We start from the raw sequence: 27,441 nt of genomic DNA on the forward strand, positions 1-27,441 counted from the left end.
GGGCACGAACCCGTGTCCCCTGCATCGGCAGGCGGATTCTCAACCACTGCGCCACCAGGGAAGCCCCCATAATTATTTTTTATATTGCTAAATTGTATTTGCTAATATTTGGTTAAGCATTTTTATGTCTATATTCATAAGGAATATTGGTCTGTAGTTTTTTGTGTGTGATGTCTTTGTCTGATTTTGGGATCAGGGTAGTAATACTGCCCTCATAAAATGAGTTAGGAAGTGTTCCCTCCTCTTCTGCTTATTGGAAGAATTTGTGAAGTTTGGTATTGATTCTTCTTTAGACATTCAGTCAAATTCACCAGTGAAGCCATCTGGGCTTGGGCTAATGTTTGTGAAGTTTTTTGTTTAATAATTAAATCTCTTTATTTGTTATGGGTCTTCTCAGATATTCTATTTCTTCTTGAGTCAATTTTGTTAGTTTGTTTCTTCCTAGGAATTTCTCCATTTCATCTGGGTTATCAATTTGTTGATATATACTATTTATTATATTTCCTTATGTTCTTTTATATTTCTGTAAGATTGATAGTAATGTCCCCCTTTTCATTCCTGATTTTAGTAATTTGAACCTTTTCTCTTTTTTCTTGGTTAGTCTAAATAAAGGATTGGAAATTTTGTTAATCTTTTCAAAGAACAAACTTTTGTTTTCATTGATTTTCTCTTGTTTTTCTAGTCTCAATTCTGTTTATTTTAGCTCTAATTTTTTAAATATTGCCTTCCTTTTGTTTCCTTTGGGTTTAGTTTGCTCTTCTTTTTCTAATTTCATAAGGTGGAAGGTTTGGTTTTTTACTTGAGATCTTTTTTATTATAGGTGTGTTTCTTTTATGCATTGCACTGTTTTAGCTGCATTCCATAAGTTTCAGAATATTATGTTTTTATTTTTCCTTGTCACAAAGTATTTTCTCATTTGTCTTGTGATCTTCCTCCTTCAATCATTTGTATTTAGAAGTATGTTGTCTGATTTCTACATATTTGTGAATTTTCCAACTTTCTTCTCTCATTGGTATCTAATTTCATTTCATTGTGGTCAGAGAACATACTTTATATGACTTGATCCTTTTAACTTTATTTTATGGCCTAACATATGGTTTGTACTGGTTTGTGGAGAATATTCTACATGTACTTGAGAAGAATGTGTATTTTATTGTTGGGTGGAGTGTTCTTTGTCTTTTGGGTCTGGTTGGTTTATAGTGTTGAATCTTGAATTTCCTTGTTGATTTTCTATCTAGTTGTTCCAACTTCCAGTCATCTTTTTAAGCATACTTTTACAAATAATTATAATTATTCTATATATTATTTTTGCATCCTGTTTTTTGTCTTGTTAATTTATTATATTAGTCATATTATGTCAGATTCTATATATACATAATTTTAAAGTGTGCTTACATTAAATATTAACTTAAATAATTTATTTAGCCATTTCTCTGTTGTTGGAATTTAGGATGTTCACAGATTTTTTTTTTTTTTTTTTGCCATCAAAACCAAAACTGTGATCTTTCTGCTTAAGAACTTCTCTGTTTTTGGAGTTTTTTCTGTAAGATAGGTGAATTACTGGCAACAGGGTATGATTAATTAATGCTTTTACCCATATTTAACACCTCATACGTTGTAACATAAAGATGGGCTTCACATGGACTAATAGCCTAAATGAAAAAGGTCAGACTGTAAAAGTAACAGAAGAAATGTAGAATATCTTTGTGACCTAGAAATTGGTAGCACTTCCTGACTCTTCAAACAACACTTCAGAAGTACAGCTCAAAGGATAACCACCCTACCAATACACACACACACACACACACACACACACACACACACACACACACACAAAACCTTGGTGAATGTGATTTCATCAGCACTAAAGATTTCTCCTAATTGGAGGACACCATGGACAAAGTTAAAAGGCATTTGACAGTTTGGGTGACTATTTTGCAATATTGGCAACCAAAAAGGGAATATTATCTAGCATATAGAAGGAAGTAATGCAAATTGACAAGATAAAGATAAGAAACCCAATATAAAAATACAGAAAGGATATGAACTAGCATTTTACAGAAGAATCCGCAAAGGTCAATAAGCACATGAAGATATGCTCAAACTCGTTAATTATCAGAAAACTGCAAAGTAAAGCAATGAGGTGTTACTCTATGTGTTTTTTGACTGATAGAAAGAAACGAAGGTGCCACAGAATGTTGTCAGAGATATAAGGGTATAGGAAATAGTCAGGCCTGTGGTGGGAATGTGACTGGTACAGCCACGCTAGAGAGGAACCCGACAGTGACTAGTCAGGGGAGCTTTATGCATACGCCATGATCCATCACTCCCATTCCTGTTTGTATACCAAAGAAACCTTGTGTGGCAGAGTCTATGGGTCCACCACTGGGAGACTGAATCAGTAAAATGCGGTGAACCAGGGAATACCAAACTGCAGTTAGAGGAAGTGGACTAGATGTACATGTGGTAACGTGAATGAATCTTAAAAACAGGGTATTGTGTGAAAAAGAGTAAGAAACAGACTGGAGACCCAATACCGTTTATATAAACTAAAGATGCACATATACAATATAATACATATTTTGCATGACAATTCAAATTGTAGCCTGTAGGGGAGGAGGGGGAAATAAGAGTGGGAAACAGAGATAAAGGGAATAAGTAAGTAAGTAAGTAGCTCTGCCTGGAGCGAATATCATGTGTCATGAACTGAAATATATGATTAGCACAGTCATCTTTACTTGAGGTACCAAATGAATGAGTGAGTCCATTATTTATTCATCTATTCTTTAATATGTATTGCATTACAGTCCATTTTTTAGAACGAACCAGTTTTTGTTCCCTCTATCTAGTTAATAAGCCTGCCTTTTCTCTTCATGCCTTAAGCAGCTCAGGGCATTCTTACTTTTTCAAACTTTCCTCGTTTGAGTCAAAAAGAGCATTGTTGGGCTTCCCTGGTGGCGCAGTGGTTGAGAAATCCGCCTGCCGATGCAGAGGACACGGGTTCATGCCCCGGTCTGGGAAGATCCCACATGCCGCGGAGCGACTGGGCCAGTGAGCCATGGCCGCTGAGCCTGCGCGTCCGGAGCCTGTGCTCCGCAACAGGAGAGGCCACAACAGTGAGAGGCCCACGTGACGCAAAAAAAAAAAAAAAAAAAAGAGCATTGTTGTTTTAAATTACACTTGTTTCTCAAATATGTTGCTAATATTTTCCAAACATGTTTGCCAATTTTCTTTGGTGGTAGAACTTTTTCATTTTACATTTGTATCTATTCAGATTTTCTACTGGAATTGTTTCCATTGCTATTAAACTTAGAAGTCCTGCCTTTGATATTCTATTTTTTCATACTTTTTAACCACTTGGTTGCTTTTCTTTGTGTCTTTAATCAACTGGAATACTTAGCTAACCAGTTGCACAGCACCTTTGTTAGATAGCCCTTCTTTTTCCACCAATCTATGATCCCTCTCTTAGAATACTAAACTGTTATTTAATTAGGATCCTCTCCTTGACCGTCCTTATGCCAATAATCAATGATTTAATTATTACAGTTTTCTAAAATGTTTTTGCTCTAATTCTTCTTCATTATTCTTCCTTATAAAAATATTTTAATGAATTCCATTTGTTTGTTCTTCTGGATAAATATTAAGTTATAACCCAAATAACCTAGATTGCATCAGTTTGTGCAGTCAAAATAGGGATAATACATTCTCCTGCTTTATAGAGGCAGGGAGTTGGCAGATGTTATGCTTTTCTTCCATGCATAAATGCATTATCTTTGTGTGAGGGGCATAAAAACTTTTATGGTGTTTGCTTTGAAATAACAGTTAAGAGTTACAGACTCTTATTTTTTTCTGCTTTTCTTGAGAGAGAACAATTCTAAAGAAGGAAAATCCTTAAGAGTGGATATCAATGCAGTTTTCTGAGAGTCTTCCATAATACCTTGTATTTTCGAAATGGTATTTGCTAGTATATAATTTTGTTTGTCCAATATTGAACTTTCTTTTTAACTCTTCATTCTTTGAAGGTAAAATAATTGCCATAATAATTATATTATTTTTAAAATCTCTTCTCTGTGCCAGGCATAGTGCTAGACACTATAGGATTTATTATATAATTTAATCCCTACAACAACTCTGCAAAGTATGTATCATAATCCTGTTTTACAGATCAGGAAACTGCAGCCCAGGATGCTGATAATAGGCAGCCCAGTCATAATCCCAACCCAGATGTTTCCAAATCCAGCATTCTTTCTATTTCATGACTATTTTTTTGGGTAATCATATAGCCTGGAAATAATAATAAGTTGTATCTTTATTATATCACTTGCATTTTCAAGGACATAGTTTAATAAGAATAGTGCTATTAAGCATCCTTTGTGTGTTCCTGATTTTATTAAGAAAGCCAATTGTGTTTTACTATTAAATAAGTTGATAACTATTACTAGGAAAAATATTAATATGCTTCTATTAAATTCTTAAGCAATATTTAAAAGGTATAAAAATAACAGAGTGAACAGCCATGTGCCCAGTGCTCAGCTCAAGACATAAAACATTAACAGCAGAAGATCTTTAAATACCTTTCCTTGGTCATATTACATATCCCCTCATCCCCCAAAGGTAATCACTCTTCTGAATTTGGGGTTTCAGGATAGCGATTCTTAATTATTGTATTAGTTATATTCACAAAAGGAAAAAACATGGCACCCTCAAATTGGGATAATTTGTAGAGTGTGTTTTCATCAAAGGATATTTCATAAGGTGTGGATGTGGGAGAATCACAGGGAAGGTGGAGTAACCTGTAGTTGATAACAGCCAAATTATCTGTTTTTAGGCCAAAGGGATGAGGAGGGAGCAGTTTCCAGAATCTGGAAGAAGAGAGAGTCATAAAGAATTGGCTTCTATGAGATGAGCAGTGACCTCTGTCCATGCCCAGAGCATAACTAGTTCAAGGTGACCTTACGGGGAAAGAGCCAGAGGTATAAGCGACCCAACCTCACTGAGTTCTCTTACCATCTCACCCTGGAGCTTCCCAATAGCCAAACTCACCTAAAAGGAGGAGAGTGTGGGAGCCCTTTGATGTGGTCAAACCTCCTAAGTCAACCTCCTGAAGGAGACAGTAGGTGGACAGGGTGCAGACGGGTAGAGAAGAGGGGGTTTGTAGGGACCAACTGAAGCTATCTGGTGCGATCATGTTTCTAGCTTTTAAAGTGCTCTTTTAAAAATGAAAAAGTAATATACTTTATTTGGGCCTTCTGTTGAGATAATCTTATATCTAAATTTCCCAACTTGAGGTGCCCAGTCTGGGCAGGAGCGGTGCCTGGGTTGGAAGAGGGGGCTGTGCACCCCAAGAGAGTCTTGGGAGACATGGAATGATGACCATTAATTAATCAATTAACTCAACAGATATTTAACAAATGCCAATTGTGAGTCAGGGAACGTTCTTGGCACACTACTGACAGAGCATCAAACAAACCACAATGCCAGCTCTCACAGAGCTCATAGTCTTATAGGGGAGACAGACCATAAGCAAACAATATACAATATGTCCAGTGACAATAGGGCTAGGAAGAAAAAAATGAGGTTAGAGGGCTGGAGGGTGCTCTTTGAGATGGAGTGGTCAGAAAGCCCTGTCTGATAATATGGCAGCTGAGTCCCAAATGAAGCCAGGAAGTGGGCAGTCAGTGCTGATACTGAGGAGAGCTTTCCAAGGGGATCGTCTAAATGTGTCATCAGTGTGTCAGGGGCAGAGAGGGAGAATATGTAGCCACGAGGATGAAGGTAGGGCAGTGAGAGAGCAAAACAGACTTTAGGGGAGGTAATTCTTTAAGTTTCCAACTCTTCTTTATTACAGTCCCTCAAGTTGACCTTGAAAATTGAAATTTGACAGCATATATAAGTTTTTGTTTTCAACTATTAGGGAATATTAAAAAATGCACCATTTTTCATTTTAGGGGTAATTTTTACCTCAGTTTCTTCCATTAGCAGTTGTCTTAAAGTGAGTATAATTATTCATTTGGAAAGTGTAGGCAAAATATTTTTTTTATATGCTTTGAAGAAAGTAGGAAAATGCTTGGCTTAGAGGGCAGGGCAATGATGCCTTTTCCACAGGGACTGCTTTGGTCTAGGACCTCATTTGCTTTCATTGAGCAGTTAGTAAAATTGCTGGCATTTATTAGGATGACTGTCCTCGGAGGGGGCTGGGTTATAGATAAAAACACTGAAGAATGGAGAAGTCAAGTAAGTTGTCCAAGGTCATCAAGCTATTAAGCTATTAAGTGAGAGAGTGAGGGCTCCAAATAGTCCATCTTTCTCCTGAGTGCATGTCCATCAGTGGTTTGCAGATGGCCTCCAAAAACAATGGGGAGGGCTCTCAAATATGGTCCTGCCTCCCTCCAATTGATCCTCTCCATGTGTCACACAGTGGTCTTTCTAAAATTAAGTTCTTATTTTAATACTCTCTTCCTATAGCATTTAGGTATTGCTTTCAGCCATTGTAATAGAAAACGCAAATAAGAGTGGCCCAATCATACCTGAGGTTTTCTTACATCACAAGAAGTTGGAAATCAGGCAGTCTTGGGCATTATGGCTGTTGGTTAATCAAGGAGCCAAGCTCCTTCTGTCTTCCCAGTCTGTCATCCTTAGTACCTGACTTTTTTCCTCAGGGTCTCAAGATGGCTCCTGCTCCTCCAAGCATGGCAACCAAGTTTCACACAAGGGGTGGGGGGAAAATGAAGGGTGAACAGTCCAAATCTGTTGAGTTTGTGCCTCTTTGTCAGGAAAATAAACATGTTCCTGGAAGTCCTACTAGTACACTTCTGCTCACATCTCACTGGGCAGAACTATATAAACTGTATGTAGAGCTATGGCCACCCATAATTGCAAGGAGGTCTGGGAAATCATGATCTTTAGATAGGTGTATCACCACTCCTTAAAAAAAAACAACTAGATGCTAATAGTAAAGAAGAAGGAGAAAACAGATTTTGTGCAAGCCACCAACACGTCTGCTACAATTGCTTAAAATTCTTCATTGGCCCCTCATTGCCACAAGATAAAATCCAAACTCCTCCTTAGGAGGGAATCTAGGGTCCTTCATGACCTTCTCTGCCCTACCTGTCTATCCTGGCCTGGCTCAAATACCATTTTCCTCGGCCATAAATGAGTAGTCACTTTGTGCATATCAAGCTCTCTCGTGCCTCTCTGCCTTTACACATGCTGTTGTCTCATCCTGTTTGCTTCACATCATCATATTTCTTTTGTTGGGCCCAGATACCTCATCTTTAAAGTCTAGCTGAAGCATTACCTCCTATTTGAAATCTGCTGTGACTCTTAGAACCAAACTAGGTACTCCTTCCTGGACACTCCCATAGCACCTTGAACTCATCTCTAGCAATCATTCATTTGATGGTAATGAAGCTGTTGGTGTGTGGCTGTGTCCCCGACACACCTGAGATCTCATGATTTCCTTAAGTGTAACATGAAGAAAGAAATGAATGGGGCGCCCTTCCCAGGCGCCGGCTGGGCGAGCGGCGCAGCTGGGTAGGAGGCTGTTCCCTCGCTCCCCCCACCCGCCCCGCCAGGCTCCAACCGCCGCCGCCCGTGCCCCCGGCCCCCGGCCTCCGGCCCCGCGGGGCCTCCCGCCCCCATGCAGGGGGCGTAGCCACCGCCATCACCGCTGCGCTCCACGGCCCGTCAGGCGCCCTCCTTCCCTCCCTCCCTACAGCCCGCCGGCCTGTGAGGGCGGTGGGGCAGCCCGCCGGCCATGCACTCGGCGCAGCCTGCGCCCCCGGCCCCCGCTGAGCCCCACCGTGGCGGAGGCCATGTTCCCCGTGTTCCCTTGTACGGTGCTGCCCCCCCGCTTCCCCGTGCTGGGCCTGGACTGCCGCGGGGGTGGAGGGGAAGGGCTCTTGAACTCCTTCCTGCCACCTGAGGGTCACGCCCAGAACCCCCCGCAGTTGGGTCTGAGCTCCAGCCCGGCCTCTGCCTCCCAGGGCTGCGTCCAGAGTCCATTCCAGGCCGCGCCGGCGCCCCCACCCACGCTCCAGGCCCCGGCGACCGAGCGCCTCCAGGTGGACTTGCTCCCGGTTCTCGCCGCCGCCCAGGAGTCCGCCGCGGCCGCCGCCTTTGCTGCTGCGGCCGCCGCTTCCGCTGTGGACACAGCAGTTCTGAAGCAGCCCCCGGCGCCCCCTCCGCCGCCCCTGCCGGTGTCTGCGCCCGCCGCCGAGGCCGCGCCCCCTGTCTCTGCCGCCACCATCGCCGCAGCTGAGGCCACCGCCGTCGTTGCCCCAGCCGCGACGGTCGCTGTGGCCCCAGTCGCATCTGCCTTGGAGAAGCAGCATAGAGCAAGGAACCCTACCTCTGCGCCGTGTGCGCCAAGGAGTTCAAGAACGGCTACAGCCTCCGGAGGCACGACGCCATCCACACGGGAGCCAAAGCCGGCCGGGTCCCCTCGGGTGCTATGAAGATGTCCACCATGGTGCCCTTGAGCCTCCTGAACGTGCCCCAGCTGAGCGGGGCCGGCGGCCGAGTGGCTGCAGTGGCCGCGGGTGCCGTGGGTGTGGTGGAAAACGCATCCAGAAGAACCACGCCTGCGAGATGTGCGGCAAGGCCTTCCGCGACTTCTACCACCGGAAACGACAGAAGGACCGCAGGAGCTACCACGTGTGCTCACACGACGACGCAGTGCACAAGCCCTACAGTTGTTCCCACTGTGGCAAGAGCTTCCCCCGGCGGGGTCACCTCAACAGTCACGTCAGCCAAGTGCACTCAACAGACCGGCCCTTCAGATGTGAGAACTGCGAGGCAGCTTTTGCTACAAAGATCAAGGATCGACTGCGGGTCCGCACAGTACGATACGAAAAGGCGCCGGGTCATGTGTGTGGCAAGATGTTGAGCTCGGCTTATATTTCGGACCACATGAAGGTGCGTAAGCCAGGGCCTTCACCACGTCCGTGAGCACTGCAACAAAGGCTTTACCACGGCAGCATACGGGCTGACTTCATCCTGTGCGAGCTGTGCAGCGTGCGCTGCGAGACCCTGCCCAGCTGGCCGGCCACATGCGGACCCATGGTGGGGGGGCGACGCCCCTGTCCCGGAGACGCCTCCCCGGCCACAGCCCACCAGCTGAGGGGGACCCCCACACCCACCAGGTATAGGTGAGGCCTGTCCAATGGTGGCAGCAGCCCCTCCCAGAGCTGTGGCTCCCCCTCGGGGGCCGAGGGGGTGCGTGTGAGCTCTCAGCCACTTCCCTCCCAGACCTGGTGAGCTCCAAGTTGGTGTGGGGGAGAGGGGAGAATGGAGGAAAATCCCTCGGTACCATCTCCTCTTCCCCTGTCTCTTCCCACCAACTCCTCACTACTTGCCCTGCCAACCAAGGAGCCTCCAGAAGGAAAGGAGGAAGAAGTGTTTTCTTTGGGGAATTTGCTAGGTTTTAACGATTTGTTTCTCCTGCTCCTCTCTTCTCCCTATCAGACCTGACCCCATATGCACACCTGGCCCCTCAGTCGTGTTGAAGCCCCCTGGACAGTGGGCAGGGGTGGCAGAGGACAGGAGCCGCCACTGCCCTCACCCCTTCTCCTCTCTGTAACCCCCTGCCCTGCCCTGCCCTGCCCTTCCGGGGATTTGTGAGCCTTTCCCTCGATGGTCCTTCGTGCTCTCCTCCTTCCAGTGTCCCCCTACTGTCTACTGCCCCTTCCTGGGGAGTTGGTGCTTTTTGTTTTTTCCAGGAGGAGGGAGGAGAGGAAGGAAGGAAATCAAAGATTCTGTCCCAGAGAGGGGGACAGGTGAGATCTGAGGAGGGGCAGAAACAGGGAAGGCCGAGGTTATACCTTCATAAGGTGGGGTGCTTTGGGGTCAGGCCCTAAACATCATCCTGCTTGAGAATCTGTCAGGGGAAAACAAGTCAAGGGGAGCAAAAGAAGGAGCCGCTAGGGCCAGAGGCAGGACAAGAGATGGAATCTTAGGGGGCCATGGTAAATGGGGGGATCCAGGGACTAGAGGTGCTTCCTGGGGGTGGGGGAAAATGCAGCCACAGTGTCTCCCCCTTCCCTCTTCCACCCTAGCTCCAGCCCTGGCCTTTTCATCCCTCCCCCAGCAACAGAAGCTGTGGCCCTGGCCATGTCATCGTGTTCCTGTGTCCCCTGCATGTTCCCCACCCTTCACCCCCTCCTTTTGTGCAGACCCCATTACAATAAATTTTAAATTTAAAAAAAAAAAGAAATGAATGGGTGATGGTCTTCAGCCCTCATCTCAGTAGACATTGCTTGACCCAAATGAGTATTGCCTTTTGTTTTTATTTTCCTTTGATTTTTGTACTCTGTGTACCTGAGCCATGCATTTCCATTTCAGTGATGCTTTTTAAAAGTCATTTTGTTATTGTTGTTAATCCAGATTTGTTCCCCTTTGGTTCTAGTTGTGGAAAAGAATGAAGAAAATGGACTTTTGTTTCTAGAACTGAATCCTCCTAACCCCTGGGATTCAGAGCCCAGATCTCCTGAAGATTTGGCTTTTGGGGAAGTGCAGGTAAGGAAACATTAAATTGTAATAATCTTAAAAACAAAAATAGAATTAAGATTTTCTCATATATATATATTTACATCCTGTATTACCTTGAATATTCTTGGAGGTGGCTGGTTAGGACATATAATATAGTTATTCTGAACTCTTGAGCAAATTTTTTAGGAACCCCCAGAACTTGGCAGGGATTACAAGGAATACATCCAGAAAAAAACAAAATAAAACAAAAAAACTTTTAGCGGAGGTCCCAAAGGAGAGTCATGCAAAACTATTGGCAGAAGTTCAGAAATTGCCCTTGATACCAAATCACTATCAGGTAAAATGGCCAGTTGTATATTCTGCACATTGCCCTGAGAACTTTACAAACCTTCTTGTGCATTGTCCTACCTTTAGAAGAGAGTTTCCTCCAGAGAAAACACTTTGATAGTTTGAGAGAGTTAAACAATCAAAAATTAATTTTTCTGGAGTATTTGAGAATCTTTTCATTTGAGAAAATGGGCTGTTACTTTTTTGAGGAAACAAATGGAAACCTATATAGAATAGGCATAATCACCTGAATTTGATTTCTTCTTAAAAAAAAAAAAAATTATTTATTTATTTTTGGCTGCATTGGGTCTTCGTTGCTGCACGTGGGTTTTTCTCTAGTTGCAGAGAGCGAGGGCTACTCTTCACTGTGGTGCGCGGGCTTCTCTTGTTGCGGAGCACGGGCTCTAGGCGCGTGGGCTCAGTAGTTGTGGCTTGCGGGCTCTAGAGCGCAGGCTCAGTAGTTGTGGTGCACGGGCTTAGTTGCTTCGCAGCATGTGGGATCTTCCCGGACCAGGTTTCAAACCCGTTTCCCCTGCATCGGCAGGAGAATTCTTAACCACTGTGCCACCAGGGAAGCCCTGATTTCTTGATCTCTCCTTACCCTCTTTATTGGCTTTTCACACTGGAGTTTCTATTACCTTATCTCTGCTCCTGGTATTTTCCTTTTTCCTGTGGATATGCCAGATCAGGGGAAGGAAGTGAGGGATTGATTTAGAATCCTCTAGTCTATGCCAGTCTCTAAGTCATTGTTTATAGCCATTCTCAGAGGACCCTGACATCCTTAGTGAGTCAGCAGGTAATTTAGAAGAGAAGGCCTTACAAGCCTGTAGCCAGGCTGCATGGCTATGCCAACCCAATCTCGGGTGGCCTCAGCCTGCAGCGGCTTGAAGCAGAATCTCAATTCCCTGACCAGAGATTGAAGCCAGGCCACGGCAGTGAGAGCACTGAATGCTAACCACTAGACCATGAGGGCCAGTGACAAGGCCTTGGCTTGTCTGCTTTGTAGAAATAAATTTCAACAAAGAGACGAAAAGTAGTGAAACAGTATTTATTAGGAGGAAGAATGTATGTGTGAATAGACACACATGGGCGGGCTCAGAGAGAGATAGTTATCCCTTCGTGGTAGTTTAAATCACTTATATGGGGCATTTCTTCTGGGTTTCCTCTGGTTAATCATCTTGCTTTGCCTGGCTCTGAGTCCATATTTGGTTATAACTCAGGGTCCTCCCCTGTGTGTGCTCCTGCATCTCTTAGCCAAGATGGATTCTAGCAAAGAGGCCTATGGGAAGGTTGACATCACCTACTGTGCGGTGGCGCCCCCTCCCTTTTTGGCCCTCGAGGAGCCTTTCTGCGCATGTGTAGTCAGGAAGGTCTCCTTGACCTTGAGAATGAGGAATATATGGTCTCTTTATCTCTTATCTGGGCAGGACTCAGCTCATCTCTGCTCCAGCTATTATCTTTGTCTCAGAGTTTCTGTCCACAGGTGACAGACTCCAGCTGCTCAGCCTGGGGCCCATCTATCTCCGGCCTTAAACCCACCAGGAATCATTCATTCGTGTACCTATTCGCAGCCACTCCAGCATTTAAATCCCCAGGTGTCTGTCATAACATCTCTAATTGCCCTTCCCTGTAAATTGTGCTCTGAAGGACTGGCCACAAATGCTATTCTGCAGTGCAGACTGTAAATAAATATTTAGGAGCTAATTTAAATAGAGTCGAGCTGGGTAAATCAATTGGTTTGACACCTAAAACCCACCATGAACATTTCTATTCTACTAAACTAGTGACCTGTGCTAAGAGTTGTATTCTATATAAACACTCCTGCTGGGTCTCACTTGCATCCTGTTTCACTGAACATACTTAGGAGCCAAGTTCTTCAACGTGACTTGTCAGCTAAGCAGCTGAGTTAGTTCATTTTTGCTGGGTGGTAATGATTTTTTTTTTTTTTGCGGTACACAGGCCTCTCACTGTTGTGGCCTCTCCTGTTGCGGAGCACAGGCTCCGGACGCGCAGGCTCAGCGGCCATGGCTCACGGGCCCAGCCGCTCCACGGCATGTGGGATCTTCCCGGACCGGGGCATGAACCCGTCCGTGTCCCCTGCGTCGGCAGGTGGACTCTCAACCACTGCGCCACCAGGGAAGCCTGGTAATGATTTACTAATCTGAATCTCACTGTCTTCCGACAGATAACATACCTGACTCATGCCTGCATGGACCTCAAGCTGGGAGACAAGAGGATGGTGTTTGACCCTTGGTTAATCGGTCCTGCTTTTGCCCGAGGATGGTGGTTACTACATGAGCCTCCATCTGACTGGCTGGAGAGGCTGTACCAAGCGGACCTAATTTACATCAGTCACATGCACTCAGACCATCTGAGGTAATGAAGTCTGAGCACTCAACTCTGAAGAAAATGCTGCAGTAAAGGCATGGCTGCTTTTCAGGTTCTTTTGCAATCACTGCTCATTTTGAGGTAGATTCAGTTGGGCTGATGATAAGAGGACTAATTTAGATAAATGCTTACATTTGCATAGCATAATTTTTTTTTTTTTTTTCCCGCTACGCGGGCCTCTCACTGTTGTGGCCTCTCCCGTTGCGGGGCACAGGCTCCGGATGCGCAGGCTCAGCGGCCATGGCTCACGGGCCCAGCAACTCCGCGGCATGTGGGATCTTCCCGGACCGGGGCACGAACCCGCATCCCCTGCATCAGCAGGTGGACTCCCAACCACTGCGCCACCAGGGAGGCCCTGCATAGCATAATTTTTAAAGTGCTTTCACGCTTTATACCACTGGGAATGCGAAAGGAGCTATTGTGGGAAGGAGAACAGGGGTTAATACCCCTCCACCCTCTCACTTCCCACCCTCAGGGTACTTGGTGAAAGCCTAGGTTTAAGGATTATTAATGTTGACTCCCTCTTTTAGTTTAACATTTATGGCAGGAATCAGCACACGTTTCCTATAAAGGGCCAGGGTATAACTATTTTCGGCTTCACAAGCCATATGGTTGGTGTTGCAGTGACACAGTTCCGCTTTTGTAGCACAAAAGCAGCCATAAACGGTCCTGAATCAGCCTGATTGTCTTCAATAAACCTTATTTATGGACAATGACATGTAAATATCATAAAATTTTAATGTGTCACCAAATAGGATTGCCCCTCTGATTTCCTTTTCAACCATTTAAAAGGGTAAAAGGTATTCCTAGCTTACAGCAGCAGGTCGCTGTGGTTTGCCAACTCCCGATTGGTGGCATTTCAACAACACTGAGCTCCCAGCTTTTGAACCCTGAGTCCAGTTCATCCTTCACTGAAACCAGAGCCATGTGATACTAAGGATAGGAACTGAGACTTCCTTAACCCAGGCAATCAAAAAGGAGGGAGAAAGAGGAACTTGGATTTACAAAACCACACACATTTGTGAATGAACTGTTACCAGAAGAGGCAGAGTCATATTCCCAATCCCCTGGTGTCATTTCAGGGTCCCGTTTGTTCATGCTTATTCAGAAGTTTGTGTCACAACTGCTGGGCTGCCAGTGTAAACATCTAGCAGTGCCCACAGTGTTCTAAAATGAAGCATCTTCACTGTATTTTCTTTTGTGACTTTACATGACAAAATTCACATGAAGGACATACTTCGATCGAAATGTCCATGGTGAGAGAAAATACGTTGTTTGCTGGTTGACTGGACCCTTGATTTTTCTATTGAAAGCATATGAGATCTCTAAGGCGTGACTATGTTCTCTCTCTTTTTTTAAGGAAACGGTTTAAAAACAAGTAATTAACTGCTTTAGTAACAAATTACCTGCAGCACACTTAAAAATTGAGCATCACCCACTGGGATATTGTGATGCATCGACTGGGCTACTGCGCAATACCCTTTTTTTAAAGGATATTTTATTTTATTTATATATATTTTTTGCAGTACGCGGGCCTCTCACTGCTGTGGCCTCTCCCGTTGCGGAGCACAGGCTCCGGATGCGCAGGCTCAGCGGCCATGGCTCACGAGCCCAGCAACTCCGTGGCATGTGGGATCTTCCCGGACCGGGGCACGAACCCCCATCCCCTGCATCAGCAGGTGGACTCCCAACCACTGCGCCACCAGGGAGGCCCTGCGTAGCATAATTTTTAAAGTGCTTTCACGCTTTATACCACTGGGAATGCGAAAGGAGCTATTTGGGAAGGAGAACAGGGGTTAATAACCCTCCACCCTCTCACTTCCCACCCTCAGGGTACTTGGTGAAAGCCTAGGTTTAAGGATTATTAATGTTGACTCCCTCTTTTAGTTTAACATTTATGGCAGGAATCAGCACACGTTTCCTATAAAGGGCCAGGGTGTAACTATTTTCGGCTTCACAAGCCATATGGTTGGTGTTGCAGTGACACAGTTCCGCTTTTGTAGCACAAAAGCAGCCATAAACGGTCCTGAATCAGCCTGATTGTCTTCCAATAAACCTTATTTATGGACAATGACATGTAAATATCATAAAAGTTTAATGTGTCACCAAATAGGATTGCCCCTCTGATTTCCTTTTCAACCATTTAAAAGGGTAAAAGGTATTCCTAGCTTACAGCAGCAGGTCGCTGTGGTTTGCCAACTCCCGATTGGTGGCATTTCAACAACACTGAGCTCCCAGCTTTTGAACCCTGAGTCCAGTTCATCCTTCATTGAAACCAGAGCCATGTGATACTAAGGATAGGAACTGAGACTTCCTTAACCCAGGCAATCAAAAAGGAGGGAGAAAGAGGAACTTGGATTTACAAAACCACACACATTTGTGAATGAACTGTTACCAGAAGAGGCAGGGTCATATTCCCAATCCCCTGGTGTCATTTCAGGGTCCCGTTTGTTCATGCTTATTCAGAAGTTTGTGTCACAACTGCTGGGCTGCCAGTGTAAATATCTAGCAGTGCCCACAGTGTTCTAAAATGAAGCATCTTCACTGTATTTTTTTTTGTGACTTTACATGACAAAATTCACATGAAGGACATACTTCGATTGAAATGTCCATGGTGAGAGAAAATACGTTGTTTGCTGGTTGACTGGACCCTTGATTTTTCTATTGAAAGCATATGAGATCTCTAAGGCATGACTATGTTCTCTCTCTTTTTTTAAGGAAACGGTTTAAAAACAAGTAATTAACTGCTTTAGTAACAAATTACCTGCAGCACACTTAAAAATTGAGCATCACCCACTGGGATATTGTGATGCATCGACTTGGCTACTGCGCAATACCCTTTTTTTAAAGGATATTTTATTTTATTTATATATATTTTTTGCAGTACGCGGGCCTCTCACTGCTGTGGCCTCTCCCGTTGCGGAGCACAGGCTCCGGATGCGCAGGCTCAGCGGCCATGGCTCACGGGCCCAGCAACTCCGCGGCATGTGGGATCTTCCCGGACCGGGACACGAACCCCCATCCCCTGCATCGGCAGGCGGACTCTCAGCCACTGCGCCACCAGGGAAGCCCTGCGCAATACCTTTGTTCCATACAAGCGTCTGGAACCAAACACATACAACTGCAGAATTATGAGAGGCCTGGGTTCATGCATTGTGTAATAACAATATTGTGTGGTACTAATTTTATATAACTTGTATACAAAGAACAGTATCACATAAACCAGATGATTGCTTTATAGTACCTGTTACAAGATGCCATTGCCTAAGTTCCTGATAAGGGACATTCTATGGGAAAGTCCTGAATTTTAGGGAAGATAAGAACTTTTCAAGTCACTTAGCCCAGTTATTTCTCAACCACTGTCCTGAAAACATTTCAGGGAATTGTGTGGGCAAAGTTTCCAGGCATTAAAACACTGGTCCTCTACTGTAGTATCACAGTGCATTGGTTGTGTAGTGTACTGTGAATAGTTTATTACTGAAAGTTACCGAAACATAATTTTCACTCCTTTGAGTTTATTTCTCTGATATAGAATAGACCCTTACTTTTGACTCTTACCTAGTCAACTAATAAATACCAAAGTAATTTGTCCGCAGTCCTCTTGTCTGACCTTGATTTACTGAATAAAACCTCCTTTATTTACAAAAACAAAGGGGAAAGGCCAATGTGCTTTAGAAAACAGTCTTTGTTTTTTGGTAGAAAATAATTTGATGTACAAATTTACTTACTTGATTGTATTAAAGAAAGCAGGACAGAATCACATTCATTTTCTTCATAGTATCACTGTAAACAGACTGAATTTCAGAGCTCTTAGTTTGCTTTGGAAACTTCTCAAAAGCTGACTGTTAGCAGCCTGGGAAGCATTTTCCTTCCCCTCCAGGATCTCCTGCTCCTGGGGGTAGGTGGGGGTAATTGGTCACATTTGATGCTAAAGAAATAGCATGTGGTGGATTTTGCCAAATCCTTTTCAGCTCCTCCCATAGGCAACGGGATGACTTGGCTTATTCTTGATCTGAAGTCATTTGAATAAACAAGCAGGTTATGAAACACAGAATGGAGTGAAGTTTCCATCGTAGGTAATTCCCAAAGTTAGGGTGAGCTTAACTGTTCAATCCCTTCTGATCAGAGGGAGAGATGCTAGCAATGGATCTCAGATCTTTGATCCTGTGAGCCATCAGCGTAACATAATCCATTCCTTTTATTAAAATGCGTTGGGGGCTTCCCTGGTGGCACAGTGGTTGAGAGTCCGCCTGCCGATGCAGGGGACACGGGTTCGTGCCCCGGTCCGGGAAGATCCCACGTGCCATGGAGCGTCTGGGCCCGTGAGCCATGGCCGCTGAGCCTGTGCGTCCGGAGCCTGTGCTCCGCAACGGGAGAGGCCACAACAGTGAGAGGCCCATGTACAGCAAAAAAAAAAAAAAAAAAAAAAAAAAAAAGCGTTGGAAAAGAGATGTCTGAGTAGACAAGGGTAGTTTATTACACTGATGGTACTATAAGGAAAATCAAAGTGTAGGCAGTATCCCTTTCTTGTTGAACTCCAGTGGTCACTCCACTCCTGTCAGCTTTACAGTCCAAGCAAACTCAATCAGAAGAGCAGAGGCTGGTAACTGGGACAGGTACATGAGGAGTCCTTTACCTGGATTTGGGGACCACTTCAGATGGTTTTCGATTCCCAGCTTTGTTCACTCTGTAGTCGAAGTAGTTATGGGGGATTTAAGGCTTAAGATTCCATCTTCTGGCCAGTGCAGGAAAATGGCATAAACAGCTGATCCTTTTGAGGTATATCCCACAGAGGTCATGTTGTTTTCAGATTGTACCCTCCATGGTTTGGAGGCATAGATAGCCTCCCCATTGGCGCTCAGCCACTCCCCCAAGGCAAGAAGCCTTTCTTGGAAGATGCGAGCAATCAGTCCATCTTTAGTTGGTCCAATGTTGAGGAGATAGTTGCCTCCCAAACTTACTGTCTGAATCAGTTCCGAAATGATTCGAGATTCACTTGTGATGTCATCCATTGCCATGTCGTGACGATAGCCCTAGGACAGCTTTTCTATGGAGGCGCACATCTCCCACTTGTGATCTGGCAAGGTCTCTGGCTTGAATTTATCTTGACAGTTGTAGTATCCTCCATGGCGACAGTAAATGACCCCAGAGGTCATTTACTATGACCACATCCTTCACTGGCCTATCATTGTGGAGCCAAGTAAGAAAATTTGTAGAATTCCAATAAGTATCAGGACATTCCCACTCTCCGTCAGACCAAATCAAGTCAGGTTTGTACCTGTTTACAGCTTGTAAGTAACAAGAGCCAGGATTCAGATACAAATCTGCCAGATGCCAAATCCTCTTCAGGGTCCGGCAGACCATGTCGCCCTTCTTCAAGGTCCTGCTAACAAGGTCATATAGCTCTGGAATTGTTTTTGCACGGACAAAATGCTGTGTTGTGAAGCCATTTTTCTTATCACATAGGTAGAGAGGATGGAACCATTCTAAGAGTGGGTGATAGAGTCCATAGTGTGTGTTCCTCTTTCACATGGCTGTTCCCAACTCACCAACCAAATCACGATGGGGCCCCAGATCCTTAGAGTTGCAGTTCCAAGACACAGGACTTGGCCAGTTTTTGAAGACCTCGTGATGCTTTGTTGTCAGGACTCCATGCCTGCTGGCATTGGAGGGTCTCCTGCAGAGGCGGGGGGTGGCTGTGGCTCACCGTGAGGACAAGGACACTGGCAACAGAAGTTCAGGGCTAGAAAACAGTCTTTAGTCAAAGAAATGTGATTTACTATGTAAATATATGAGTATCGTAATGGATGATATTATTAACAGACGCCAGTAAGAATTGTCAACAATTTAAAAATCGCAAAGCAATAAACATTCATTTTAGAATAACTTATCCTAACTCCTAAGGTCCTTTAAAGGAGAAGATTTAGATGGTTAACCCAGAGACTGAAGATGTGTTCAAAGAATCCTTGATTTTTTGAATCCTTTGTTTTTAGAGAAGAAAACCTACTGATTTTTTTCCTCTGGATTCTACTTTTTTAATATAGTTCTGGAACTTGTATATTAGTGAAGTTAATAAGTGCTGATACGCTGATTTTGTTTATACTTTCCTTATTGTTAAATATCTTATTTCACCTGACATTATACTCTATGTACAAGTCTGATTCTTAAACCAGATAGCACATTCATTAAAGTTGGAATTGCCTTCTTTTTTTCTTTTGAACCTTTTATTTTATATTGGAGTATAGTTGATTAACAATGTAGTGCTAGTTTCAGGTGTACAGCAAAGTGATTCAGTTATACATATACATGTATCTATTCTTTTTCAAATTCTTTTCCCATTTAGGTTGTTACGTAATATTGAGCAGAGTTCCCTGTGCTGTACAGTAGGTCCTTGTTGGTGATCCATTTTAAGTATAGCAGTGTGTACATGTCAATCTCAAATTGTCTTCTAATAGAAGAAGCACTAAGTTTAGGATCAGAATACCTGAATTTGAATACCAATTTACTATCTGTTAGTCATGTATTTCTGAATATGTGTCCTCATTTATTAAAAGCAAACAAAAAATTAGAGGGTTTTTTGGTGAGAATCAAATAAAATAACATGTGAAAGTGCCTAGCACCATGACTGATATATAGTAGATATCTAAACAGCCATTTATTTGTTTATTATTCATGTTTTACCATACCCCACAGTGGTATATAATTCTTTTATGCAATGAATGCTCAGAAATGAGAATTGACAATCTATATAGGTACTAAAAAAATGCTTGGATGGTTAATGGTGTACTGAGTTGGGATTACTACAAATGGTGAATGTTATTTTCCTCTACACTAAATTTACTGTCGTGCCTACCTGCTACCAAGCTCTCCTAAAGGACAAAGAACTCATTTATACTGTGGTATAAACACAGTGTGACTATCAACCTTTGATGGTTGAAAAACTGTCTCCAGTGATGGGCAGCTCATAGGTTCTCCTTGTTTAATGGCCAAGACCTTTCTCTTATTGGGAGCTGCTAGTTGAGGGATGAGAAAAAATGAAGATCATGGAGACCTTCACCTACCAGAAACCTTTTCAGCAGGACTTTTCCACTCTGCAACTTCTGTTAGAACTACCCTTGCTCAAAGCAGCATCAGTGTGGAAGATGGAATTTGCACTCCTGGTTTGATATACACACTGTGGTATATGGTATGTTCTCACAATAAAGAGGAATCTCCTAGGAAATTCCCCTAATTGTTACAGTCAACCTTGAGAAAAAACTCTTCTTTTGGACTCTGCGGAGAGTCTGGTTTTTCAGTACCTTTCTTCTTGGTCAACATGTTGGTATAAGGAGCAGACTGTCTCTTATACTAGATGATTCTGTTTTTTCACCTTTCAACCTTCGAATTCTTCTGATCCTAGTTACCCCACACTGAAGAAGGTTGCTGGAAGAAGACCAGATATTCCCATTTATGTCGGAAACACGGAAAGACCTGTCTTTTGGAATCTGAAGCAGAGTGGTGTCCAGTTGACGAATATCAATGTAGTGCCATTTGGAATATGGCAGCAGGTCAGATATCTGTGTTCTTTCCACACTTTTCAGTTATGCTTTCTGGGGTAAATTTTAGGCGAGGTAGTCACTCTAAACACGAAGGAAACAATGGCCTACTTTTTCTGTACATAGTAAGTACTGTGTAAATACATAGCACTGTGTAAATCTCTGTTTGAGCTAAAATAAAAGGTGGCTTTTCTCTCCATTTATCAATGGGATCATTCTACTGGATAATAAATCCAGTTCTGAATAAAAGGGATTTCTTTCCAGAAGAGATGACAATTTCTTCAAATACTGAATTACAAGCCAAACTGACATAAACAGTTGTTGGTTTTATTGTTAAAATTCCAGGTAGACAAAAATCTTCGATTCATGATCTTGATGGATGGCGTTCATCCTGAGATGGACACTTGCATTATCGTGGAATATAAAGGTATTTTCTTATTCTCATTAACAGTGAAAAATGAAAAATATTCTTGGTAAGAAGGATAATAAGAGCTATCCAAATTTCATCCTATGTTCATCTTCTTCTTCCATCTTCATTTTCCATAGAATATAATATATTCTATCCCTGTCTTAGGAAAAGGGGCTCTCATTCAGATAATCTTACAGACAACAAATTAGCAGTAACGTGCTCGATGTAGTGACAGGTACAAAGATTTTTTTTCATCAGGCAACAGATATTCTATATTTCACCTATAGTAACTTATTCAAAACTGCCTTTATTGAATAAGTGTTTTACTTTCATCCTGAAATATTATGATATAATGTAATCATACACTTCTGCCTTTCATGTGAGAAGATGGCTTTACGCCAACACTCATTGAATAGAATTTCCAACGGGTTGAGAGATTTGTGTTGATTTGGTTACTCTTTCCCCTGCATCCTTTGGGCTCAACATCTGAAGATAGCCGGCCAAGGAAAGTAGTCTATCTACGATCTGGAGTGGAATCAAGCTAACTCTCCTCACCCAGAACCCACCAATCAGACAGGATGAGTTTATTCGCTTGAAAGTTCAAAATGTGCTATTGAAATGTTTAGATTTTGAAATCTTACTCTCTCTTTTCCTTGGACATAAGCAACTCTTCTATCATTGAATGAGTCAGATTATACAGACTTACATGGAAGACTTCATTGACCTAGGATTTCAGACTGTGGTTTTCAAGATTTCACCTTGAGTATTGATGCCACTTTATTTTTCCACAGGTCATAAAATACTCAATACAGTGGATTGCACCAGACCCAATGGGGGAAGGCTGCCTATGAAGGTTGATCTAATGATGAGTGATTTTGCCGGAGGGGCATCAGGCTTTCCGATGACTTTCAGTGGTGGAAAATTTACTGGTAATACTTTATATCAAAGTGATGCCAAGGAGTAGGCATGGCACTTTGCTAAATGCTCTGCGAATCAATACAAAGATAATTAAGACATGATCCTTCCCCCACAAGAAGCTTACAATCTTACTGGGAAACCAGACTTGCAAATCACAGATATACAAGCTAAAGTTTCCAGCTCAGAATATGCTGATGGAGCATGAAGGAAACACTAAGGAGATTAGGGAGCATCTCAGGAAAAGTCAAGAAAAAGAATCATTTGGATCAATTTGATTCCTGATGTAGACTGTAGAGCAGAATAGGAAGAGTCTGACATTGGTAATCCAGGCTTACATGCCGTTGGTATGTGGTTCAGAATAGGATGTGGGCAACTCGAGGTGGGCACATCCCCTTGGACTTGTGGAATGCCCATACAGGGGAGGGATGAGGCAAAGGAAGCCCCCCTAAAGTATGGGGTTTCTGGGGCCCAGGGAAATAGTGGTCAAAGAATACAAACTTCTAGTAAGATGAGTAAGTTCTGGGGACGTATTGTACAGCATGATGACCATAGTTAACAATACCGTGCTGTATACTTAAAAGTTGCTGGCAGGGTAGATCTTACATGTTCTCATCACACACACAAAATGGTAATATGTGAGGTGATGGAGGTTAACCAACCTTATCGTGGTAATCATTTAGCCATACATGCATGTAATGAACCCATCCTGGTGTATACCTTAAACTTATGTAATGTTATATATCAGTTATATCTTAAAGCTTGAAAAAAAGTGGGATCCAAGGCAGAAGCTCTTCTGCTCTGGGTCTAAGGGTGGTACTAGGGTTGGGATGGGGGAGGGCATGTAAGTGGTATATTTTGTTCCTACTTCTGCTCAGTGTGTAAGCATTGCTAGCATTGTAAGTTCTCAATATGTGTCCACTTAATAAATTAATATTTTCTGTAAGCGATCTCTGTTTAGCAATGTGGCAGAAATGCCCTACTTGCAGTATGAGGAAAGCCTGTCCAGTTCCTTCCTTTCTTCTCTGAGTCTGTGGTCATTGCCTCCCAGAATGAGTCACCAGTGAGAGATAGAGAGGAGGTGCGGTCTTTACGGGGTTAAGAGTGTGACTGGAGGTGACATATACCTACTAAAGGGTAGCTAGCATAACTCCATTCTTATGTGAGTGTGTGTGTGTGTGTGTGTGTGTGTGCACACACACATACATTTTAAAAGGTCTAGGGCTTCCTTGGTGGCGCAGTGGTTGAGAGTCCGCCTGCCGTTGCAGGGGACGCGGGTTCGTGCCCCGGTCCAGGAAGATCCCACATGCCGCAAAGTGGCTGGGCCCGTGAGCCATGGCCGCTGAGCCTGCACGTCCGGAGCCTGTGCTCCACAATGGGAGAGGCCACAACAGTGAGAGGCCCACGTACCGCAAAAAAAAAAAAAAAAAAAAAAAAAAAGGTCTAGAATATACCAAAATGTTAATAGTGGTTATGTCTACCTTATGGATAACTTATATTTTTCTGTATCCTTGTCTGTGTTTATCAGATTTTCATAGCAGTAACAGTAGGAGCAATTCCCTGACATGGTACCCCACGTGCTCTGGGCCCTGCCTAGTTCAACTTCCTTTACTGCCTGTATCCCTATTGCTTGACAAGTGTCAGCCCATACTGGCCCGCTTTTTGTTCCTCAGACCCAATACACCAAGTCCTTCTGTGCCCTGGACCTTTGTATGTGCTGTTTCTGCCACCTGGAACGCTATTGCTCTTGACCTCCACGTGGTCAGCAGCTTCTATATCTCTGTCTGTGTTCTGTGATTCCAATGTCATCTTCACTAACTGCCTTAATATTGCCCCTCCACCCCACACCTCATCACCCCAGCCACTCTCCATCCCATGGCCCTGTTTTACTTTCTTCCTAGCTCATCACTCTTTGAAATGAACTTATTTCCTTATTCCTTATTTGCTCCTTTCACTAGAATGAATGCTCCTTAAGAGCAGGGACCTGCTTTGTCTTGTTCACTACTGTATTCTCAGTGCCTAGAACTACATCTGGCACATAGTAGGTGCTCAATAGATATCAATCAAATGAACGAGCAAACGAACAAATGAACAACCTGTGAGGTAGGCAACATGATTCTATTTTACAGAGGAGAAAACAGACTTAAAGAATTTAAGTGGTGGAGCTGCATTTTGATCCTAAGTCTTAACTGACTCCAACATCCACGCCCTTGACCACTGTGCATCGCCTGGGTGTAGTGAACATGCTTTGCTTTTATAATCCATCCAAACAGCAAAGCCATTTCCATGTTAGTAGAGAGTTAAGCATTACAAGAATTACAGTGCCCTTAAAATGTGCGTGCATTCAAGATACAACTACACATGCCACCCTATTTATTCAGGTAGGGTTCAAATGGATTGCCATTAACAAGGAGAGGGTTCAGTATCTCTGGCTGGTTTGGGAACATTTTCCTAGTAATTAACTGAAATTTGCAAAATAAAGCCACTAATGACAAGGAGCTTTGCTCTATGTCTGTATTAGTCAGCTGTCGATTTTTATCTCCTGAAAGCCTTCTAATCTACTAGAACTCTTGTTTTTCTGTGATTTCTGAACAGAGGAAATTCTAATCCAAACCCTGTTATTCCAGAGGAATGGAAAGCCCAATTCATTAAAACAGAAAGGAAGAAACTCCTGAACTACAAGGCTCGGCTGGTGAAGGACCTACAACCCCGAATTTATTGCCCTTTTGCTGGGTATTTTGTGGAATCTCACCCATCAGACAAGTATGGCTGGACATTTTGCATAACATATTTACATACGAGTTAATGTATGCTGGGATGAATGATTTAGCTGTGAATACAACATGAAATGAGAAAAAGTAATTAGTAGGAGTCTGGAGCTTATTTAACAAGCTGCCTGGGAACAGAGAGCCATGCTTGACAGCTAGAGTTAATTCAGATAGATTTGTCCAAAAGGATCCTGGAAAGCATGAAGGCAACTGATATGTATTCAGTATACACTAGGAATTGAACTGGGGCTTTTAATCATTTAGTCTTCCAACGACACTGTAAGGTAGGTGTTATTATGCCTGTTTAAGTTAGGGAATCTAAAACTCAAGAGAGGCTAAGGGACTTGCTTCAAGTCACCCCACTGGAAACACTGGAGGTGAGAAATGAATCCTGGTATGCCTAGCTCTAAAGCTATTTTCTCTATACCACACTACCTCTCACAATAGAGACTGTATCATTATCAAGTTATTTTCTCATTTTTGTGTATCTAAAAGGACTTCTCTTGCAGCAATGTAACTTCTAGATCTTATTTTTCAAGTGTATTTTTGGAGGTCAGTGAGTTTTCTTTGAGAATGTTTAAATGTTGAGTTTTCATTTTAATGGTCAAATGAATGACAATCTTAATACTGGATATTGCACAAGATTTCATAACTGAATATTCACACTTATGATTCTTTTTTGGTCACTTTGATACCAAGTCATCATTAAAGATTTAGCAGTTAACTTTTAATAAAACGTTTCTCAAACAGGAGAAACTTCAAATTTAAGAAACATTGTTTTTAGTTCAGCCTAACTACTGTTTTTAGATTGGATTGTCCTTCTTGGGACTTTACTACTGTCAGGTGCCTGAGCTGGGGAAGTGCTTTTCCTTTTCTCTCAAGACATGGACCCTGTGATCCAAAATTTCCTATGAATTTCTAAAGCCAAACTAAACATTTGCAAGATTGTTAGTGTCCTTTTGAGATTTTGAGTAGACCTGCTAGGGCTGAAGTATGAGAACACTTATTATTTATATTGCAGTCACATTAACTATATAAGTTAGTTTAGTATAAATGATATCATTTTGTTATCTAGTCCAAAAACAAGGCATGTCTTTTCATTTGTTTAGGTTTTCTTTTGTGTCATTCAGCGGCATGTTAAAGTTTTCTTTGTATAAGACTCACATACTTCTGGTTATGTTTATTCCTAGGTATTTTCACTTTTTCTTTCGGTTGCTGTTGCAAATTCAGTCTTTTCTATAATTATATTTCCTAAGTAGTAGTTGTTTTGATTGTTTGGAATAGTTTTCAGCTGATTCTCTTTAAATCATCTGCAAAGAGTGGTAGTGATACCTCCTTTCATTACTCTGTATGTCTGATTCATTGCTGTTGTTTTATTGGATTATTTCAAGTAAAATATTCCTGACTTAGAATGTTTATGCTCACTTAACTATGAAGGATGGAAGATGGAGTAGGTACAGTGGAATTAATGGAGGTAGACAGCAAATGAAGGATTTAGTGAACCAGGGAAGGGTTATCTGTGTCAAGTGACAATGATACAGGACCAGGGAAATGAGCTACTCCAGTATTACTAGAAGTTGATGGCCCTGGAAAACTTCCCTTCCATTTCCCCCAAACCCTTCAGTTTTCTAAAGAAAATACCCAGGTATCAGTGAATAGGTGTGTCTCACACTCAATCTTGATCTAGAGCGAAATGACAGTCAGGGAATGTGACAAAAATAAACTTCTCAGTGCCTACCAATGTAGACATGGCACAAAGGTTTCACTTAAGTGCACTAAGATTCAATGTAGTTAAGAACCAGTATGGCATAGACACCAAGGAATCAGAACAGAAAACAGGAAGTGCTGGATCAGGTCCTGGAGGCTCTTGCTCTCTCAAACTTTAATCCTTTAGTTGACTGAACTGAGAGAGAGCTAGGAGGCCCCAGAGGAGGGTCAGGTGCCTGGGACAGCAAAGAGGGCACTCAGGGAAGCAGCTTTGAACCAACTGGCATAGAACTATTTCAATATTTTAGCAACCGTTATGCCTTCTGGCTGAACATCAGCCTGTCCTTAGGGCAATGGAAAAAGGAGCAGAGAAGAGATTCTGCTGCCATTTTCAGCTCTCACATCACACTACGTGGAAATACCCAAGAACTAAGGGATTAGACTCTGGTGGTATTTTGCATACCACACTGCTTTGGACAGTGATGAGCATCTGTTAAAAGATATAAAGAGAAAGCATGTCTAAGATAAATGCAGGAGAGTCTGTTTGAATAGGTGAAAACACTGGGTTTGTTCTATCACTTTCATGTTCTTAGTTATGGGTCACTCAAGTAAAAAGTACAAAATCGATAGCAATATTTGCCACATGACACTGTGGAGAGTATTAAAGTCAGGCCAGTGAGGAAGTATTATTGAACTTGAATTTTTTTTAAAAACTCAGAGAATTTCCTAAATTGGCTTCATGTTAAATGTTCCATGTCAGAGCATGGAGTCTGAATGCAGATAAGTTAAGCATCCTTTGGGATGATCCTATGGTCTAAGGTTTAACTAGAGAAGAGGAACCAGACAAGATAATGGACATTTGAAGTGACTTAATCTGTTACCTAAAATGTGAGAAGGAAATAAC

General features: G+C 42.9%; 1 protein-coding gene and 1 pseudogene across 9 annotated transcripts in view; one reads left to right on the forward strand and one right to left on the reverse strand.

Moving 5' to 3' along the window:
• Positions 1-27,441, forward strand: part of LOC131764413 (cytidine monophosphate-N-acetylneuraminic acid hydroxylase) — a 285,608-nt gene that overhangs the window by 235,050 nt on the left and 23,117 nt on the right. For all 9 annotated transcript variants that reach the window (XM_067006584.1, XM_067006585.1, XM_067006586.1 and 6 more), the window contains 6 exons: positions 10,406-10,515; positions 13,001-13,191; positions 20,603-20,750; positions 21,084-21,165; positions 21,939-22,076; positions 24,690-24,825. In XM_067006584.1, the coding sequence (XP_066862685.1) occupies positions 10,406-10,515; positions 13,001-13,191; positions 20,603-20,750; positions 21,084-21,165; positions 21,939-22,076; positions 24,690-24,825 (805 nt within the window). The remainder of the gene's footprint in view (positions 1-10,405; positions 10,516-13,000; positions 13,192-20,602; positions 20,751-21,083; positions 21,166-21,938; positions 22,077-24,689; positions 24,826-27,441) is intronic.
• LOC131763594 (tissue alpha-L-fucosidase-like) lies at positions 17,748-20,520 on the reverse strand (annotated as a pseudogene).

Source organism: Kogia breviceps, chromosome 10 (genome assembly GCF_026419965.1).
Source record: "Kogia breviceps isolate mKogBre1 chromosome 10, mKogBre1 haplotype 1, whole genome shotgun sequence".
NCBI classification, from domain to species: Eukaryota; Metazoa; Chordata; class Mammalia; order Artiodactyla; family Physeteridae; genus Kogia; species Kogia breviceps.